The following is a 19,938-nucleotide window of genomic DNA, read 5'->3' as shown; positions in this document are numbered from 1 at the left end:
TTCCATCTGTTGGTTCACTCCCCAAATGGCCTCAATGGCTGGAGCTGGGCCAATCCAAAGCCAGGAGCCAGGAGCCAGGAGCTTCCTCCAGATCTCCCATGTGGGTGCAGGGGCCCAAGCACTTGGGCCATCTTCCACTGCTTTCCCAGGCCACAGCAGAAAGCTGGATTTTTTTTTTTGACAGGTAGAGTGGACAGTGAGAGAGAGAGACAGAGAGAAAGGTCTTCCTTTGCCGTTGGTTCACCCTCCAATGGCTGCTGCAGCCGGCACACCGCGCTGATCCAATGACAGGAGCCAGGTACTTATCCTGGTCTCCCATGGGGTGCAGGGCCCAAGCACTTGGGCCATCCTCCACTGCACTCCCCGGCCACAGCAGAGAGCTGGCCTGGAAGAGGGGCAACCGGAACAGAATCTGGCGCCCCGACCGGGACTAGAACCCGGCGTGCCGGTGCCGCAAGGCAGAGGATTAGCCTATTGAGCCGCAGCGCAGGCCGGGAAAGCTGGATCTTAAGTAGAGCAGATGGGACTGGAACCGGCACCCATATGGGATGATAGCCATGCAGGTGGCGGCTTTACCTGCTACGCCAAAGCACTGACCTCCTGCACTTTAAGAGTCTATATGCAAAGAAACATAGGATGATAGACCTGAAACTTAGCTTGGAGACTCTCTGTCCCTTCATGGGTGGGAAAACCAGGCTCACAGAAGTAAGGTTATTTCCTCATGATCAGTTGTCCAGCCACTGCCTCTATAGGAGGCATCTCATAGTCATCTCATTGCTATGGAGTCCTGAAAATTAAACTTGTACATCATGACAAATGTTAGACCAGAGTATTCTGGGTTCTTGCTAGCTAATGCATGTTTTAGCTAATGGCACCTAGGTTGTTCGGGTCTCCCAAGTTCATGTTCCTAGAAAATGAAGACATCTTTGTGGAAAACTGACAGCATTTCAACATGGTGTTCTGGTAGCCTGATTTCAGGAATAGGGTAGCCCATCTCTAAATGTGAATCTAGGATGTAAGGAGCTTTGGGAGGTGATAAGGGCTCATCACCTCTGTGGCCATTCCTAGCCCCTTGCTGCCAGATGAAGATGGCTTGGAGGAAAACTAAGCAATGTTCCTCCCAACACTATTACTCTGTGAGTGATCCTGGTGAAAAGAGCAAAGAGTCCTCATGGACAGATGGGGTAACAAAAGCAGATCTGACAATACAAAGTTACCAGGCTTGAAGATAGATGGTGTAGTTCAAAGCTGAGCCTTGATATGATAGAACATTAGCATTTACAGTCAAACTTATAGGTTCCCAAAGAATGTCTTTAGGCGACATTGGAAAGAGGAAAAAGTGGTTTTATATGGTCTCTAACAAAGAGAGCATTTTCTGGAGAATTCCTCTGTGGAAGTCAGTTTGTGCTTCATCTAACTTAGGATGCAATCTGTGAACTTGGTCATACAGGTGACAGCTTTAGAAAGGCATCGGTTGCCTCTGTAGTATCAATCCATTACAGTACTTAGCTAAACTGAACTTCCTGGTAAAGTATGTCACTGAGGAAGGGTTGGGTTATTTCTCCTGAACAATTTGCTTTCCTTTAACCATTCCTTACAGTTCTGTCATTTTGAATTTCTCTGTATATTTTCTGCCTATATTACCTTTGATAGTATTGAGTTTCACATTGTCAATCTCCACTGAATGCCTCTCCCATCTTTTGAGAATGAGTCTTAATTAAGTATAGTGATCCACTCTTTTGAGAAAAGCAAGCACAAAGAACAGGGCTGTCCCTTGGCATGCTGACATCATTTGAGATGTTATTAAGGAAGAGAAGAGACTTCCTAAATCTTCCTCAGAAATGTCAGAAACTGGTATTGTGTTTAAGAACAAAGAGGGTACCGTATGCTCTCGCAATAGCAAGAAGCTAGCTAATTCATGGTAATTAGTGGGATGTTTCTGGATGGAGCAATGTGAAGGTAAGAGCTTTATGATGGTGATTAGGTAATAATGCCAGTTAATGTAGGGCCTTGGAATACTGGCCTGTGTAGTTTGAATCTTTTTTTTTTATGATTTATTTATTTATTTGAAAGATGGAGTTATAGGAGAAAGGGAGGGGAATAGATCTTCCATCCTCTGGTTTACTCCCCAATGGTCGCAATGGCCAGGGCTGTGCCAGGCTGAACCCAGGAGCCTGGAACTCCATCTGGGTCTCCCACATTGGTGCAGAAGCCCAAGCACTTGGGCTATCTTCTGCCGCTTTCCCAGGTGCATCACTGGGGAGCTTGATCAGAAGTGGAGCAGCTGGCTCTTGAACTGACACCCATATGAGATGTTGGCACTATAGGCGATGACCCAGCACGCTATACCACAATGCTAGCCCCTAAAAATAATTATTTTTTCTTCAGATTTATTTAATTGATTTTGAAAGGCAGAATTACAGAGAAACAGAAAGAGACAGAGAGAGAGAGAGAGAGAGAGAGAGAGAGAGAAAGAAAGATATCTTCCATCCTCTGGTTCACTCCCCAAGTGGCCACAATGGCCAGGGCTGTGCCAGGCTGAAGCCAGGAGAGCCTGGAACTGCATGGAAGTCTCCCATGTGGGTGTCAGGAGCCCAAGCACTCAGCCCAACTTCTACTGCTTTTCAAGATGCATTAACAGGGAATTGGACTGGAACCGGAGCTGCTGGGACTCAAACCAGCACTCATTTGGGATGCCACCATTGCAGGTGGTGGCTTAACCTGCTGTGCCACAGTGTCAGCCCCTAGTTTGAGTCTTTTTTTTTAAGATTTATGTATTTATTTGAAAGAGTTAGAGGGAGAGGGAGAGGGAGAGGGAGAGGGAGAGGGAGAGGGAGAGGGGGAGAGAGAGAGAGAGAGAGGTGTCTTTCATCTTCTGGTTCATTCCTCAAATGGCCACAACAGCCAGGGATAGACCAGGCCAAAGCCAGGAGCTTCATCTGGGACTCCCATATGGGTGCAGGAGCCTGGGGATCTGGACCATCCTCTGCTGCTTTCCCAGGTGCATTAGCAGGGAGCTGGATCAGAAGTGGAGCAGCCGGGACTCAAACCTTCACCCATATAGGATGCTGGTGCTTTGGGAGGCAACTTGACCCACTATGTCACAGCCCTGGCCCCTAGTTTGGGTCTGAATATCATAGGCAGCAAGGAATTGTTCTAAGTTCTTTTTTTTATTTTTTTCTTTTTTATTTATTTGAAAGAGTTACAGAGAGAGTTAGAGACAGAGAGAGGTCTTCCATCCGCTGGTTCACTCCCCAGATGGCCGCAATGGCCGGAGCTGCACCCATCCGAAGCCAGGAGCCAAGAGCTTCCAGGTCTCCCAGGCGGGTGCAGGGGCCCAGGGACTTGGGCCATCTTCAACTGCTTTCCCAGGCCATAGCAGAGAGTTGGATCAGAAGTGGAGCAGCCGGGATTTGAACTGGTGCCCACATGGGATGCTGGTGCTTCAGGCCAGGGCTTTAACCCGCTGCGCCACAGCGCCGGCCCCTGGGGGTTTAGATTTCAACATGAATTTGCACTGGACACACACATTCAGTCCACAGGAGGTAAGTAGTAAATGAGAGGATAGTTGGCCACCCATATCAGGTAGGACTTAGAGCAAAGGCTTATTTCTATCACATTGGACTAAAGGGCATCCTAGGCGTCTGATCCTCGGGCTCTTCCTGCTGTTCCAGCACATCTGCTGTTCTTTAAAGTCATTTTTAACTGCTGCACTTGGAGCAGTTTCAAGCAGCTACCAGCTCCCAAGAGATCTCTTTCCTGACCGCTTACAGTCCTTAGAGTCTGAATCACCATTCTCCCACTGAAATATTGGTCTTAAATTATCCTTTGCCTGTCTCATATATTACTTATGTTTTTCCAACAAAATCGACTCCTGTTTCTCTTGTTCTTCATTTGCTAGACCGTTAAATACTTACTGTTTAATTTCCCTGATGAAAGGACAAACAAAAACCATAGCAAGAAAGTTATCGGAGAGACTTAGGAGCAGAGTATTGTATAGAACACCAATCCAAGCTGCCAGTCTGTGAGGCATACTCCTGCCGTGGAATTTGTTTGAGTTTTTTTTTTTAAACCAATTCCAGTCATGAATCTCTTGAGTTTTTTCATCTGAATTGAAGTCTGTGTCATTATCATCATCCCTCCTTGAACTGGCATGCTAAGGGTGGGGGATGGAACATGACACACCATCCTAGCCTGGCACTGCTGGTTACTGCTGGTCTGTGCCACCATGTGGTCCATAGGGGCATGCAGGAGCCCAGTCAGTTAGACTAGCTATGGAGTCCTGAAGCCAGTCAATAGTTTGATAGAGGTTCACTTAAAATTATAATGTTTCTTTGGGTGGCTGAAATACAGACTTAGTGGGGGCACAGTTGCATTTATAAAATTACTAAGGGAGAATAGGAACTTCTAACCCCTGAACGGAGGAAGGCTCCTTGGTACTTTGAAGACAAAGGAGAGTTCTGTTTAGAGAAATGCATGGATGTTATTATTCCAAGAAGTGAGATATATGGAAAGTACTAAGGGGTTTCAAAAACAATTAGCTCACATTGGTGAATGACAGATCCAGTCTTTATCCAAGACAAATTGTGATGTTTGAGGATATGCCTAAATTTGGGGGGTTACTTTTGTAAATTACCACTAAATCCTCGAATAGCTTATTCCTGTCAGGCAGACCTCTAGCTTCCTGCAGTTACGAGACTACCCTAGGGTAGTGTTTAAAAAATTGACATATAAAAGTTCATATATTACATCATACAATATGATTTGAAATATGTATACATTGTGGAATGACTGAATCACACAGATTAACATATGTATTACCTCATATATTCATAATGTTGGGGGGATGAGAACACTTAAAATCTACTCTTTTTAGCAATTTTCAAGAATACAATACATTGCTATTAACTAGTCACTGTGATGTGCAATATATCTCTTGCTTACTGAGATTTTGTGTCCTTTGGCCAACATCTCCCCAATCCCTCTGCCTTAGGGGACATTTTAAAATCATAACTATTGAAGACAAACACTGTGGGTTGTAGTTTACAACAGTTTCAGCCGGTGGCTCTAAAACTTTCCTCTTGCTTGGAGTAGAAAGGCCTGCTGGTTCCACATCTGCCTTCCCAGCCACACCCACTCACTAGAGACAACTGGCTGCCAGTAGCCTCATCTCTGGAGGAGAACAATACAATGGGCTTGTTGTGTACTTGTTGACATACAGAGTGAATTGTTTTAGCAGGTGCAGAAGATAGTCTATGTGGAGCTTACAGAGACCTTTATCCTTGGTGGTGTAGCGTAATTCAAATCTAAGTTGTCCTTTGTCTGATCTACAAGCAGGTGTCAGAACTGGACTTAGGTCTAAAGTTTTGGTCTTTCTGTGCATGGGTTAATGCATTAATTTTGGATTTCCCCCCCCCCCCGGCTGTTCTACTCTGTATCTTTTTCCTTTAATAAAAAAAAATAAATCCTCTTTGGTGGCCAATCAGATAGCTCTGATTTTTCTAGGGCTTTTGATTGGAGATTACTGTACACCCAGGGCAGTTTGAGTCCTGAAGACGTTACTTCTTTGTCTTCAAGAGCAAACTTAGCAATGGGCAGTGACTAGGAAGAAGGCTCTTTTTCAGTCAGTGTGGTGATTTCACTTGTCTTGTTCACAAAAACAAAGTCTCGTGCTTCTCCGGTGTCCTTTGGGTCCCTGATGAGTGGAGATGATTTTCTTGTCCGAATTCACTGTTTAATTACGTCTGTATCAGTGAAGGGGGACAATGGAAAGGAGTGTAATCCATAGGCTAGTGATATGCACTGCCAGATCTTCAGTTCTCCGATTCTTTTAGGAGAAGGAAGTAAATCTTTAAAAAGCAAGGTAAAACTAAGGACTTGTTAAAAACAAATAGGCAGGCAAGCAAAAAAGCTGCTAAAATCATTTTCCAGATTTTATATATACGTGTGTGTGTGTGTGTGTGTGTTTATATATATTCACCTTCATCACCAAGTGCTTAGCCTAATATAACAGTTGGATTGCACTCCCTTACCCATGCAATTGTTTGTGGCAGGGAGACTGGGATTGGGGGGAGGAAAATCTCATGGGAGTAATTCTGAAACTGCAGTGAATATACAACCTGGGGTTAAACATTTGCTCTGAATGGAAGCAGCTTGCTTATTCCCCATGCTGATGAGGTAAGCTTTTTTCCTTAGCTTATTTTCTCTGCTCTCCTTCTCCTCTTTGCTCATCCACTTATAGTCTGCCTCCAAGTGAAGATTTCTGTTTTCAAGGAGAAATGTGCCTCAAGAGGAGGAGAATAGAAGTAGGGCAGTGATAACTCTCATCATACATTCTCAATTTATTTGACTTTAAATTCAGCTCAGATCAACAAGTATTTATTGATAGCTTCTTTATTCCCTCACTTGTACTGGAATCTGGGAAATATAAAATCATAATGATAATGTTAATAGCTAACATTTACTTAGCATTTGCTATGTGTCAAGTCAGTTCTAAGCACCTGATTTATGTTAGTGCATTTGTTCCACACAGTGACCCCATGAAGTACTGTTATTACCCTCATTTTACAGATAAGGAGATTGAAGTGAACTAGGTCACGCTATTAGCAGCTGGTAGAGCCAGAATATGAACCCAAGTGTTCTCAGCCAAGACGACCAGGTTCTCGCTCTTAGGACGTCCAGCTGGGGGAGATGCAGTCCACATACTGAGAAACAGCTAGGAAATAGGCTCTGGCAAGGAAGACTGCAAGGAGTAGAGAGGGAAGAGTTAGTACAGTTTAGCATAGGCCTTTTGGAGAGGAGGGAAGCCTTCTTTCAGTTCCAGATTCTTTATCTGTCCAATGGGTATAATGGAATCTACCTCCTAGATTTAGTATGAGTCAGATGAGAGAATGCTTACAGAGCTTATTGTAGTGGCCTGGCATGTATATGGTAAGCACTCCATAAATTGTAGTTGTGTTGATGGCAATGATTGTGTTGATGTCTCCAGGACCTCTGTGATGAGTAGAGTTGGGCTATCCAGGGAGAAAGAAGAATGTCCTTCCAGGTGCATTATGAGGCAAGAGAGCAGTGAACGTAATGGTAGGAAGGGGTACTAAGAAGATATGATTGTCACCTTGCTGGTGATTTTGAGGATACATAGAATGGCTTTGCAGAGTCACTCAGAGGCCCTGAACCTTTTCTTTGGCCTTGATGCGTGCTAGACAGCCTCTGACTGACACTGTGAGCCTGTTCCTGATTGGTCCTCATCTTCTCTCCCTCCTCATTTTGCTCAGCCCTAGTGCTAGATAAGGGCTATGAAAAGCCTTGGATATTCACGAAATGAGATCAACCTGTGGTGCTGGCAGATCCAGACTCAATAGCTTCCCTGTCCTTACTAGGTGTGAGCCTTTCCTGAGGTAGAGGAAATATGGCTCCAAGTGGGCTGATGGGAGGGCCTGGGCATGGCGGGGCGGGGGGGGGGGGTGGTTCTTGAGACTGTCTTCTGTCTGATGTATTGATACCAATCAATTAAACAGTTGTTGAGCTCCTATTATGTTAAGGGTTTGAGACAATTCAAAAGAAGTAAATAACATGATCTCTTCCCAAGAGGTACTGTTAATTTTGTGTGGAGACCAGAATGACATACTTGTAACAATTGGAGATCAGTATAGGGTAGGTTGACCTAAATGTTGAATTACATGCTTTCTTCAGGTGCCGCTACCTGGCTGTTCAGCTGTCTCCTGCCATACCTGTGTTTGCTGCCATGCTGTTCCTTTTCTCCATGGCTACACTATTGAGGACAAGCTTCAGTGACCCTGGAGTGATTCCCCGGGCCCTGCCAGATGAAGCAGCATTCATAGAAATGGAGATAGGTGAGTCTTCCAGTCAGCTGGCAAGCTGCTGTGTAGTGCGTGGCCCTAATCAGTTAGGTAATGGAATCATAATAGTAGTTGCAGATAAATAGTCACTTCTACCCTTTCCCCTCTGAGATCCTCAATCTGAGATCATGACCACCCAGTGAATTTGAGAAGGCAGGTGTGGTAAGATTCTAATGTCACCTGTTTTGTTCTTCCTCTGTGTTGGGCGGTGTTTCGGGAAGATTTGTTACCAAGCTCCTGCTGCATTGTTCCCAAGTGGATTGATTTTTGCTTTTTAGGGGGTCACCAACATGCTTGATTTTTTGAATAAAAGCTGTGAACCTTATCCCCATAAAATACTCTTATATGCATGTGCATACACACAATTTTGGATGTAATTTCAGGGATTCATAGATCTTCTGAAGCACAGTCATGGGCTCCCTGGCCCATGACTGCTTTAGGGAGGACTCACAAGGTGAGAGGGATAGCTATGGCACCAGGAACCACTGAGATTTCTAGGAGAGTCAAGGAAGCAATTACAGTCTTAGGGCTGTGCAGTTTGCAGTTCAAGGTCAGAATCTTGGTGGGGGCAAGGGGTGGCATTGTGATGTAGTGGGTTAAGCCACCACCTGCAACGCTGGCATCCTGTATGGGCACCAGTTCCAGTCCTGGCTGCTCCACTTCCAATCCAGCTCCATGCTAATGCACCTGGGAAAGCAGTGGAAGATGACTTAAGTGTTTGGGCCCCTGCATTCATGTGGGAGACCCGGGAGAAGCTCTTGACTCCTGGCCCAGCCTAGCCCTGACCGTCGCAGCCATTTGGGGAGTGAACCAGCAGATGGGAGTTCTTACTCTCTGTGTCTCTCCCTTTCTCTCTGTAACTCTGCCTTCCGAATAAATAATCTAAAAAAATTAATCATGGTGACAGAGATGAAGTGCTACAGTGTTCAGGAACCAGGGTGGCTTCTAGAATTCAAGCTGAACACTCCAGTCCTAGATGAGGGGGTATCCTAGGAGCTTACAGTGGGAAAGAAGACTGTACTGTCAGAGCTAGGAGGGAGGGGAGCCTGCCAGACCAACAGTGCCTACCAGAGGGGTTCTCAAGGTCAGTACATCAGTAGCTTGAGTCGGCATGCAAGCCAGACAGAGTAGGAGAAAGGGACCCGGGACTTGTTAGTCCAAGATGCCCAGCCAGTAAAGCACAGTGTGTGGCTGCTAGCCTTTAGTTCTTTCAGGTCACTTTGAAGACTTCTTTGCTTTTGTATTTCTTTTATTTTAGGTGTGTTTTCCCCAGCTTCTTTTTTTTTAAGATTTATTTATTTATTTGAAAGTCAGAGTTACACAAAGAGAGAAGGAGAGGCAGAGAGAGAGAGAGAGAGAGAGAGAGACAGAGAGAGGTCCTTCATCCACTGGTTCACTCCCCAGATGGCCGCAACAGCCAGAGCTGCGCCAATCTGAAGCCAGAAGCCAGGAGTTTCTTCTGGGTCTCCCACACGGGTCCAGGGGCCCAAGGACTTGGGCCATCCTCCACTGCTTTTCCCAGGCCATAGCAGAGAGCTGGATTGGAAATAGAGCAGCCAGAACTTGAACCAGTGCCCATATGGGATGCCGGCACTGCAGGTGGTGGCTTTACCTGCTATGCCACAGTGCTGGCCCCTTCCCCTAGCTTCTTAATATTTATTTTTTAAAAGATTTATTTATGTACTTGAGAGGCAGAGTTACAGACACACACACACACACACACACAGAGAGAGAGAGAGAGAGAGAGAGAGAGAGAGAGGTCTTCTATCTGCTGGTTCACTCCCCAAATGACTGCAATGGCGGGAGCTGAGTTGATCCGAAGCCAGGAGACAGGAGCTTCTTTTGTATCTCCCACGTGGGTGCAGGGGCCCAAGCACTTGGGCCATCTTCTACTGCTTTCCCAGGCTACCAGCAGGAAGCTGGATCAGAATTGGAGCAGGGGCCGGTGCTGTGGTATAGCAGGTAAAGCCGCCTCCTGCAGTGCCGGCATCCCATATGGGTGCCAGTTCGAGTCCCGGCCTGCTCCACTTCTGATTCTGCTCTGCTATGGCCTGGGAAAACAGTAAAAGATGGCCCAAGTGCTTGGGCCCCTGCATCCATGTGGGAGACCTGGAAGAAGCTCCTGGCTCCTGGCTTCGGATTGGTGCAGCTCTGGCCGTTGCAGCCAATTGGGGAGTGAACCACAGATAGAAGACACCTCTCTCTCTCTCTCTGTCTTTCTGTCTGCCTCTCCTTCTCTCTTTCTGTAGCTCTGCCTTTCAAATAAATAAATACATCTTTAAAAAAAAGTGGAACAACCAGGACTTGAACTGGCACTCATATTGGATGCCCGTACTGCAGGTGGTTGCTTAACCTATGATGCCACAGCTCCGGCCCCCTTAATTTTCTTTTTTGAAAAATTCCAGCCTTTGTTAGTTGAGCTGAGGAGCAATCGGCTTATACCCCTTTGAGCTAGAACTACTCAGGGGTGGGGTGAGGGTGGGAATAGTGGGGAGAAAGGAGAGGTGAGGTATATCAGCTCAGCTGGAGTTCTCAGGAGGCCTGGCAGAAACTGGAGGTAGTAAAGAGCAAGATAGTGAGGGAGAGTTATAAGTGCTCTTTTTTCTTCATCTGGGTTATTCTTTTATAATCCCCTGTCTATTCTCACATACAGAGAAACCGAGTTCAAGTCTGTGCCTTTACTTGTCTCTTGCTTCTCACAGCAGGTTGTTAACAAGGTTAGCTCTTTTCCACCCCATCACTGGGCCTGGGGCCCAGAGTCAAGCTGTCATGTGTGACCTCCGCATTTAGCATGTTTCTCAATAGAAAAGTACATTCTTGAGTTCATGTGTGTTTATGGTAGGAAGCCTTTGTCAGCTTATATTCAGCCCAGTACTGGCTATGCTGTGTGTGGCAGAATGGAGAGAGAAGTCATGTGATGCTCTTGCCTCATGGTGGCCTCCTGGGGAGGGTGAACCATGACCCCTGTCTCCCAGGTGCCATCATGTAAAGCAGATGCAAAGGAATATTAAGATGGCATGCTGCTGCTTATACCAGTTCCTAATGAATAGCAATCCCCATCCTTTTCAGACTGACACACTGTTATTGTTTGATTTCACAGCATCCACCCCACTCCACAAAAAAAGGAAAAATGTTCCATATGGCAGATATTTTTAAAATCAAAGTGAATAGAAAAAAATTCTGTTTTTAGAATTATACTGCATGGAAAGGGTGCAACCAAACAGGCACTCGCATATACTGTGGATGGACAGGCATGCAAATTCATACATTCTATCTGGGAACCTGTTTGGCAATAAGGAACATGGGCTTTAAGGGTTCATGCTCTTTGACCCGGTGATTCTGCCTCTCTGAGGGTTTAGCTAAAGGAAATAATCAGAAAATTTTAACAGATTACTGTAGAAGAATTTCTAGTGCATCATTTCTTTTTTAAATATAAATGTAGTTGTTCTAGTGCCAGCAACTTAATGTATTACTGCTCAGATTTCAACATACTTTTCTTTTTTTCTCTGTTTTAGAAATTAATTTTAACACATGGATATATTCTTGGGGGATAGAGGAAGGGACTTGGATTGGGGTGGTGATCAAAGGGGATTTAAACTATTATCTTTAATGTTCTGAGTTTTTATGTGCAACAACCTTTAACTAATAAAAAACCAGAGACAACTAAATGCCCAACAATCTGGAATGGTTAAATAAATCACAGAACATACATATCATGGGATATTACCAATAATGGTATTTTAGAAAAAATTTATAACCATAAGTAAATATTTATAGTCTAATGTTATGTAAATAATTCATGATAAAAATTTCATTTATAATATGATCTCACACTTTAAAAATCATATTTACTTATCTGTTAAGAGAACATTAGAAGGAAATATACTAAAATGTATGAATATTTGAATTGAGAGACTATCAGTGATTTTTATCTTTCCTTTTTATGTTTTATGTTTTTTATGATAAGTATATTTTTTTTAACATTTTATTTATTTATTTGAGAGGTTCAGAGAGAGAGAGAGAGAGAGTGAGAGTGAAGCACCTCCCATCTGCTGTTTCATTCCCTAAATGCCTGCAGTGGCTGGGGTGGGGCTGGGCTGGTATTGGGCTGGGCTGAAGCCAAGAGCTGGGAAATCAATCCAGGTCTCCCATGTGGGTGACAGAAGCCCCTAGGGTCTGCATTAGCAGAAAACTAGACCTGGGAGCCAGACCTGGGAATTGAACTCAGGCACTGTGATACGGATGGGCATCTTAACTGGTGCCTTAACCATTAGGCCAAAAGCCTGTTCCTGATCTTATTTTTTTAAAAAGATTTATTTTTATTTATTTGAAAGGCAGAGTAACAGAGAGGGAGATGTATATATAGAAAGAAATCTTCTATCTGCTGTTCACTCCCCAAATAGCTGCAATGGCTGGGGCTGGGCCAGGCAGAAGCCAGGAACCTGGAACTCCATCTGGGTCTCCCACATGGCTGGCAGGGGCCCAAGGACTCGGGCCATCTTCCACTGCTTCCCCAGGTGCATTAACAGGGAGCTGGATTGGAAGTGGTGTAGCTGGATCTTGAACCGGCGCCCATATGGGATGCCAGCACTGCAGACAGCAGCTTTATCCACTGTGCTGTAGCGCCGGCCCCATAATTTTTATTTCTTTATTAATGAAGTTATAGGTTTTCATTTCATATTTTAGCCATTTTTTCTTTTATCGTCTTTTTCTTTGCAATCAGATAAAAAAGAACTAGAAGAAATACTTTTTCACATGTGTACAACAGAATTGCATGGCATGCAGTGGAATTTTGGGAGGGGACACTGTGTGATGTGAAAAGTCTTGCCTGGGGGTGAGTGTGTTTTGAGGTGCTGGCATCCTGTATCAAAGTACATGGTTCAAGTCCCAGCTCCTCTGTTCTGATGCAGCTTCCTGCTGATGTGCACCCTGGGAGGCAGCCAATGATGGCTCAAGTGCTTGAGTTCCCTGAACCTCTGTGAGAGATCTGGTTTAGGTTCTGGGCTGCTGGGTTGGCCTGGCCTAGCCAGAACTGTTGAAGGCATTTGGGGAGTGAACCAGCAGATAAGAGATTTCTATATCTCTGCTTTGCAAATAAAAAAATGAAAATAAATACAATACAATTTAAAAATCTATATGTAAAAAAAGAAAGTAGTCTGGAAATGCTCACCTAGGGAAGACTATGGCCTAGCAACCTTTGATCATGCCCATTTCTTTTAGAGAGGTGCTGAGATTTTGGGGCTCAAATAATGGCTAGTACTGATGTGAACTGTCTTTACTGATTTATAGAAGCTACTAATGGCGCGGTGCCCCAGGGCCAGCGACCACCCCCGCGTATCAAGAATTTCCAGATAAACAACCAGATTGTGAAACTGAAATACTGTTATACATGTAAGATCTTCCGGCCTCCCCGGGCCTCCCACTGCAGCATCTGTGACAACTGTGTGGGTGAGTAAAACCAAGGGGATGTTGACTTGGGGAAAGGCTGAGTTGAACAAGAGGGTTGGGGTGGTCAGCAATTCTTGGGAAAAATCGGTAGGAGTGGGAAGATAAATGAAAAACAAACTAGATTTAGATAGGAAATTGAGATAGGAAACAAGTTCTTGAGCAAGTGGCAATCAACTTACTTGTGTAGGTCAAGTCATAATTTAAATATCTTCTAGTTGATTTTTATTTTTAAATACAAATAGGAAATTACAACTTTAGGCATGGAGGGTTTCCTCTGCTGGATCTGTTCCCGCAGGGCCCACCTTACAGAGGGGAGGAGGATCCTTATCCACAGGAGGGCAGTATTGAGGAGGGAAGGAGCATCTATGAGAAGCAGTGCTCCCAAGAAGAGGAAGGTTACTAATGTTTATTGAGTTCCTACTACCTACACGGCACCATGCCAAGTGCATTTTATGTCTCTCATTTAAGACTCATAACAGCTCTGTGAGATCAATGTTATCCCCATTTTACAGATGAAGTGCTTTTGTATTAAGTTCATGTAATTAGTGTGAGATGAAACTGAAACAGACCTTATTCTGAAGCTGTTTCTTCTTTTCCTGCTGCTGCTGCAAGAGTGGCGGGTATGTGTGTGTGCATAAGATAGGGGTCTGTGCTTACATCCACGTATGGGCCTTCATTGCGCTCATTGCCTCTTGTGTGCTGAACCTGGGGGAAGATCAGATACAGACCATGGATGTGCCTATTGATAGGCATATGTGTGAAATTGCTGATATTACTAGGGAGCCTTCAGACATTCTGTATTCCATGTAGAATGCCTGAGGTCCTGCTTTCCTGCTTGCCAATTCTTCAGACAGAGTTTACGGAGCTGTATCTGGCTTCGTGTGGTTCGAAGCTGTATGTAGATGGAGTTTTATACATTGAAATTAATTTCAAATAAACCAGGAAACAATATTTAGAGAAGAGCTGATGTGAAGGTTTTCATAAATAATTCGTTCTCATTAATATTCTTAAATGTTTTTTAAGAAACCACTAACATTCCACTAGAAATCTGGACAGTTCATAAAGCAAGAAATACAATTGTCTAGTTAACATGAAATAAATATGAAAAAAGTGCTTTTTTCATATCTACAGAATTAACAAGGAAAACCAGATAATGCCTAGTCCTACACTGATAGGAATATAAATTGGAGCAAATTTTTGGGAAGACAATCTAATAAAGATAATTAAAAGTCTTAAAACATGAACATCCTTTGATGCCAGTGATTTGGTTTCTAGGGAATCAAAGATGTGGTCAAACATCTAGGGACGCGAGTGTTTCCTCAGGACTGTTGTGATAATGAAAAATTGGAAAGAACCTACTAGTTCATTAGTAGAGGATATTCATAAATTAGACCTTATGAAAAAAGCTCAAATCAGAAAACTAAGTGACATAAATAGGAGATAGGCTACATTTACATTGTGATCACAGTTGTATCATAAAAAATGTAAAGATGTGTAAAGAGATAGGTAAAAAAAATACACCAGAATGCTGTGGCTCATTATGGGTTATGGGATTCTGAGTGATTTTTGTTTACTTGCTTTTTTTTCCAAGTTGTCTAAAATGAACATGTATTACCAGAAAAAAAGTGTTATTTAAAGCACTGTGAGAAACATCTATCTATATAAATCTGCATTTTTCTGGTTCTTTTACATGACAGATTTGCTTAAAATGAACCTTTATCTTTAATTCTTAACCTTAAGATTACCCTAACACCTTGGACATGTCATTCCTCTCTATTCCTTCCTTCCCTTTCCCAGAAAGATATATGAGGATTCTTCAAAAAGTTTGTGGAAAAGCAGAATTAAAAGATAAGTTTATTTTGGTGCAAAGTTTTTTTGAAATCCATACATAGATTTTTCATAGCGTACACTTCCATGAACTTTTTGAAGATCTCTTATATTGTTAAAACCAGAAGATGTACCATTCTTACAGCTTCATTTTTTTGACCAGTAAACAGCTTACTGTTATTTAACAATGATATATTTTATTTTCTTTGTGGAGTCTGTACATATTCATTGTAGAAAAACATGGGAAGTAAAAAAGTATAACTAAAGCTTAATTCTAACCTCACTCTTCATTTTGCTGTATTTCCTTCCAGATTCTCATTTTCAGAATTGAACCATACATGATAGTTTTTAAACCTGTTTTTGTCCTTTAACATAGACCATGCATTTTTCTATATCTTAATCAATATTTTTAAACTGGTTATTTTAAAGATTACATAACCCATCATATGGTTATATTCTAATTCATTTAGGCAGTCTCCTGTCATTAGATGTTATTCATTATTTTAACATTGCAATCAAAATTATTAGACTTAAGAATGTAGAGAAATTGGAACTCCATACATTTCTGGTGGAAATGTGAAATGATGCAGCTGCTATGGCAATCAGTTTGGCAGTTCCTTAAAAAGTTAAACATATAATTGCCATATGACCCAGAAATTCTACTCCTGGGTATATACTTGTATTAGTGTGCTTGGGCTACCATAACAAAATACCATAGACTGGGTGGCTTGAACAGCAGAAATTTATTTTCTTATAGTTGTGGAGGCTGGAAGTCCAAGATAAAGGTGCTAGCAGGGTTGGTTTCTAGTGAGGCCTTTCTCTCTGACTTGCAGATGGTTGCCTTCTTACTGTGTCTTTCCCATGGCCTTTTCTCTGTACTCATACACTCCTAGCATCTCATCCTCTTCTTATAAAGACACCAGTCCTATTGGATTAGGGCTCTACCCTTATGAACTCATTTATCCTTAGTAACTGCCTTAAAGGTCCTATCGCTATTACTCAATAAGGGGTACAAGTCAGTTCATAACAATATTCAATTGACGATAGGGACTGAAAACTTAGTTGTAGGCCAGTGTTCGTTGCATCAATATTTACAGTAGCCAAAAGGGGAGACAATCCAAATGTCCTTCATCAGATGGATGAATAAACAAAATATGGCATATACATGCAGTGGAATATTACTCAGTTACAAAAAGTAATGAAGTACTGATGCATGCTATAACATGGATGAACCTTAAAACATGCTATGTGAAAGAAGTCAAACCCAAAAGGACAAATACAAGTATTGTATGATTCCACTTACGTGAAACATCTAGAATAGGCAAATTCATAGATAAATAAGATTAGAAGTTGCCAGGCCTTGGAAAAGGGGAAAGTAGAGAGCTACTGCTTAATGGCTACAGAATTTCTGTTTGGGGTAATAAAATTTAGGTTTCATATGTAGACAGTGGTGATAGTTGTACAATATTGTGAATGTAATTAATACCACTGTATTGTATGCTTAAAATAGTTAAGATAGAAAATTGTATGTTATATATCTCTTACCACAAAAAATTGAATAAAAAATTGTTGAACTTAAATTTCTGTGTGCATCTCCATTTCCTTGTGAAAAATGGCTGAAAATGGATTTATTCTGCCAAAGGGCTATGAACATTATTAAGGTTCTTGATACACACTGCCAAATTGCTTTCTGGAAATATTCTTTCAATTTCTATTCCCACAAGCAGTGCATTGGAGTATCCTGTTCTCACTAACACTAGGTGTTGTTATTTATATTCTTATTTTGATAGGTGACAAGAATCTTACTGTTTTACTACATTGCACTGAATTATTAGTGAATTTGTAGAGAATTAGACATGTTTATACTGTATTTATGAACTGCTTTTGCTGTTTAATATATATATAAATAATTTTCTATTTTCAGTTTTATTGAGGTATAATTGGCAAAAAGTATATGTATTCAAGAAGTACAATGTGGTAATTTGACATAAGTATACACTGTGATGATTACCATAATCAAATTAACATATCCATTACCTTACACAGCTGACTGTGTGTGTGTTTGTGTATGTGTGTATGTGGTGAAGACACTTAAGATCTTTCTTATGAACTTTCAAGTAACATTTGACTAAATACTTGAGAAAATGTTTGTATTTTCTTACTAATTTGTAAGAATTTTTGTATAGTCAGATACAAACTAACATACATTGCCATTGTTTTTTTAAAAGTATTTTTAACATACACTGAATGTTTTCCTAAAGTTTATGGAATAAAATCTATTTTGCTTTGTTATCTTTCCCATCATGCTTAGAATGTATTTTTTCTATTCAGAGAATAAATGTCCATCTGTTTTTTACAGTGTTCTTTGTAATGGATTGACTTTGTTTTTACACTTATTCTTTAATTCATCTGGAATTTATTTTGACAAATAGTGCGAGGGGGAAAAAATGCACCCTTATTTTCTACCAATTAGCCAATTGTCTCAGGATTGTTTATGAGATAATACATTTTTTTCATCATTGATTTTGTAATGAATGCTGTGTTTTATTGGAGAGTAAACTCTTAGATATTCTAGAGCCTGTTTTTGGGCCCTTTCCATTATTGAGCTATGCCATATCACTAAAATATATTATAGTTTCAATAAGTGGAGGTGAAGAAAAACTGCGCTACTCATTCTTCAGATTTTCTTTAGCAATTTTCATCTATTTATTTTTCTTGAACTTAGTAGGCCCATCTGCTAAGGTTTTTATGTGAGAAAACTGTGTCTCAGCTTTAATTGGCAGATGGGGGCATGGTGCCTTAGTTTCCTCATCTATGAAATGGGAGGAAGTATATTCCCTTTTGCCCAACTTCTAGGTTGACTGTGGAGATCAAGTGAGATGGTTGTGTAAACATTTCTAAAAAGTGAAAGAATTGCATGTTTTCTCAACTGAAATAGACAGTGACACTGGAGCTCTTTGAATTAGGTGTTATGTGCATGGCAGGGTTGCCCTTTGTTGTGGAGGCTTTGGCATTGGACTCTGTCTTTCTCCCACAGAACGCTTCGACCATCACTGCCCCTGGGTGGGGAATTGTGTTGGAAAGAGGAACTACCGCTACTTCTACCTCTTCATCCTTTCTCTCTCCCTGCTCACAATTTATGTCTTCGCCTTTAACATCGTCTATGTGGCACTCAGTGAGTATATGGGGCTAGTGTCTGTTGTTGGAGTAGCCATGAGATTGGGAAGACTTGAGGACAGCTTGGGACAGGAGGTGGTTGGGTTTCCTGATGGGACCTTTGTTGTGGTGAAGGCACTGTAGGACCAGTTAAAAATTAAGAAATTTTCATATGTTTCTGTGTGGGAGCAAACTGTTGAAATACTTACTTAAGGTATACTAAGCTGATCTTCTGTATATTAAGATAATCGAAAATGAATCTTGATGTGAATGGAAGGGGAGAGGGAGTGGGAAAGGGGAGGGTTGTTGGTGGGAGGGACGGTATGGGGGGGGAAGCCATTGTAACCCATGAGTTGTACTTTGGAAATTTATATTCATTAAATAAAAGATAAAAAAAAAAAATTAGCACTACCATCTGTTCGGGAGCAGGGCTGCAAATCTCAGCTAACAGCAGTAAGTATTTACTGAGGATTTGGCCTTCTCGCTGGCTCTCTGCTGAGAACCTGGTCTTAATTACTGGTCTAGACCCAGAGTATTGGGCATTTCTAAAGTGATCCCAAAGGTTGGGGGTGTGTTTTGGCATTCTCTCTACTGCCTTGTAACACCTGCTTTGTGCTAAGTGGTAGAAAGGGTTTTAGCCGAGAAATACTTTTTAGTAGCTCATGGTCTGCTTTTGGAGATAAGAAAATATGAGGATGATTCAAAAAGTTCAGGGAAAATAGAATTAAAAGATGAATTTATTTTGGTGCGCTGGTTAAGTGATACTTGGGATGCCCACATCCCATATCAGAATGCCTGGGTTCAAGTCCCTCCCTTTGCTTCTGATCTGGATTCCTGCTAGTGTACACCCTGGGAGGCAGCAGGTGATGGCTTGATTACTTGGGTCCCTGTCATCCATGTAGGACACCTGAATTGATTTCCTGGCTCCTGGCTTTGGCCTAGACAGCTCTGACTATTGTAGGCATTTGGGAGAGTGAACCAGTGGATATAGAAATCTCTGTCTGCTTCTTAAATAAATAAAAATAAATAAAACCACCAGATATTCTATATTTGCACCAAAATAAACTGATCTTTTAACTCCATTTTCCATGAACTTGAGGTAACCTTGCACATACACACACACATATCCACACATCTAAGGGCAGATGGGATGTGGAGTTAAAGGAATGGTCTGAATGAAGACAGCTTCTAAAGAGAGAAACTCTGAGCTGTATTTTAAATGAGGAAGTGGCACAGATAGGTAAGGAGAGGATTTTTTGGTGGCTATTTCTGATTTCTTTCATCTGTTAGTATCCCCCTACATGTCTGTAGTTGAGGGCTAGGAAAAAGGGAAGGGAGCTCAAGGCTTGGCTTATGCCCAGCTCTCTAGTCCAGTACCTGGTCTTGCACTGGAAATATGAACTCTTTTGTAATGAGTCTGCCAATTGAAGGTGAGAATTCTCACCCTTGCCTGCGTGAGAGCTTATCTCTTGCCAGTGTGTAACACGTGATAGGGAGGGAAGGAAATGAGCAGGTACTAGGAGAGTGCATAGTTTTGACTGAATTCACTAATTTTTCTCTCTACTCCTCTCAATTTCACAGAATCCTTGAAAATTGGCTTTCTGGAGACGTTGAAAGAAACTCCTGGAACATATCCTCCCTGGCAGTA

General features: G+C 42.1%; 1 protein-coding gene across 2 annotated transcripts in view; it reads left to right on the top strand.

Annotated features, from left to right (window-relative positions):
- ZDHHC9 (zinc finger DHHC-type palmitoyltransferase 9) overlaps positions 1 to 19,938 on the top strand; it is a 39,176-nt gene that overhangs the window by 8,476 nt on the left and 10,762 nt on the right. For both annotated transcript variants that reach the window (XM_008273178.4, XM_070066467.1), the window contains exons 3-6: positions 7,693 to 7,853; positions 13,149 to 13,307; positions 18,172 to 18,309; positions 19,872 to 19,920. In XM_008273178.4, coding sequence (XP_008271400.1) covers positions 7,693 to 7,853; positions 13,149 to 13,307; positions 18,172 to 18,309; positions 19,872 to 19,920 — 507 coding nt within the window. The remainder of the gene's footprint in view (positions 1 to 7,692; positions 7,854 to 13,148; positions 13,308 to 18,171; positions 18,310 to 19,871; positions 19,921 to 19,938) is intronic.

This window comes from Oryctolagus cuniculus, chromosome X, assembly GCF_964237555.1.
Source record: "Oryctolagus cuniculus chromosome X, mOryCun1.1, whole genome shotgun sequence".
In the NCBI taxonomy this organism is placed as follows: domain Eukaryota; kingdom Metazoa; phylum Chordata; class Mammalia; order Lagomorpha; family Leporidae; genus Oryctolagus; species Oryctolagus cuniculus.
Note: the sequence above shows the minus strand (reverse complement) of the source record. Positions and strands in the feature narration are given on the sequence as shown.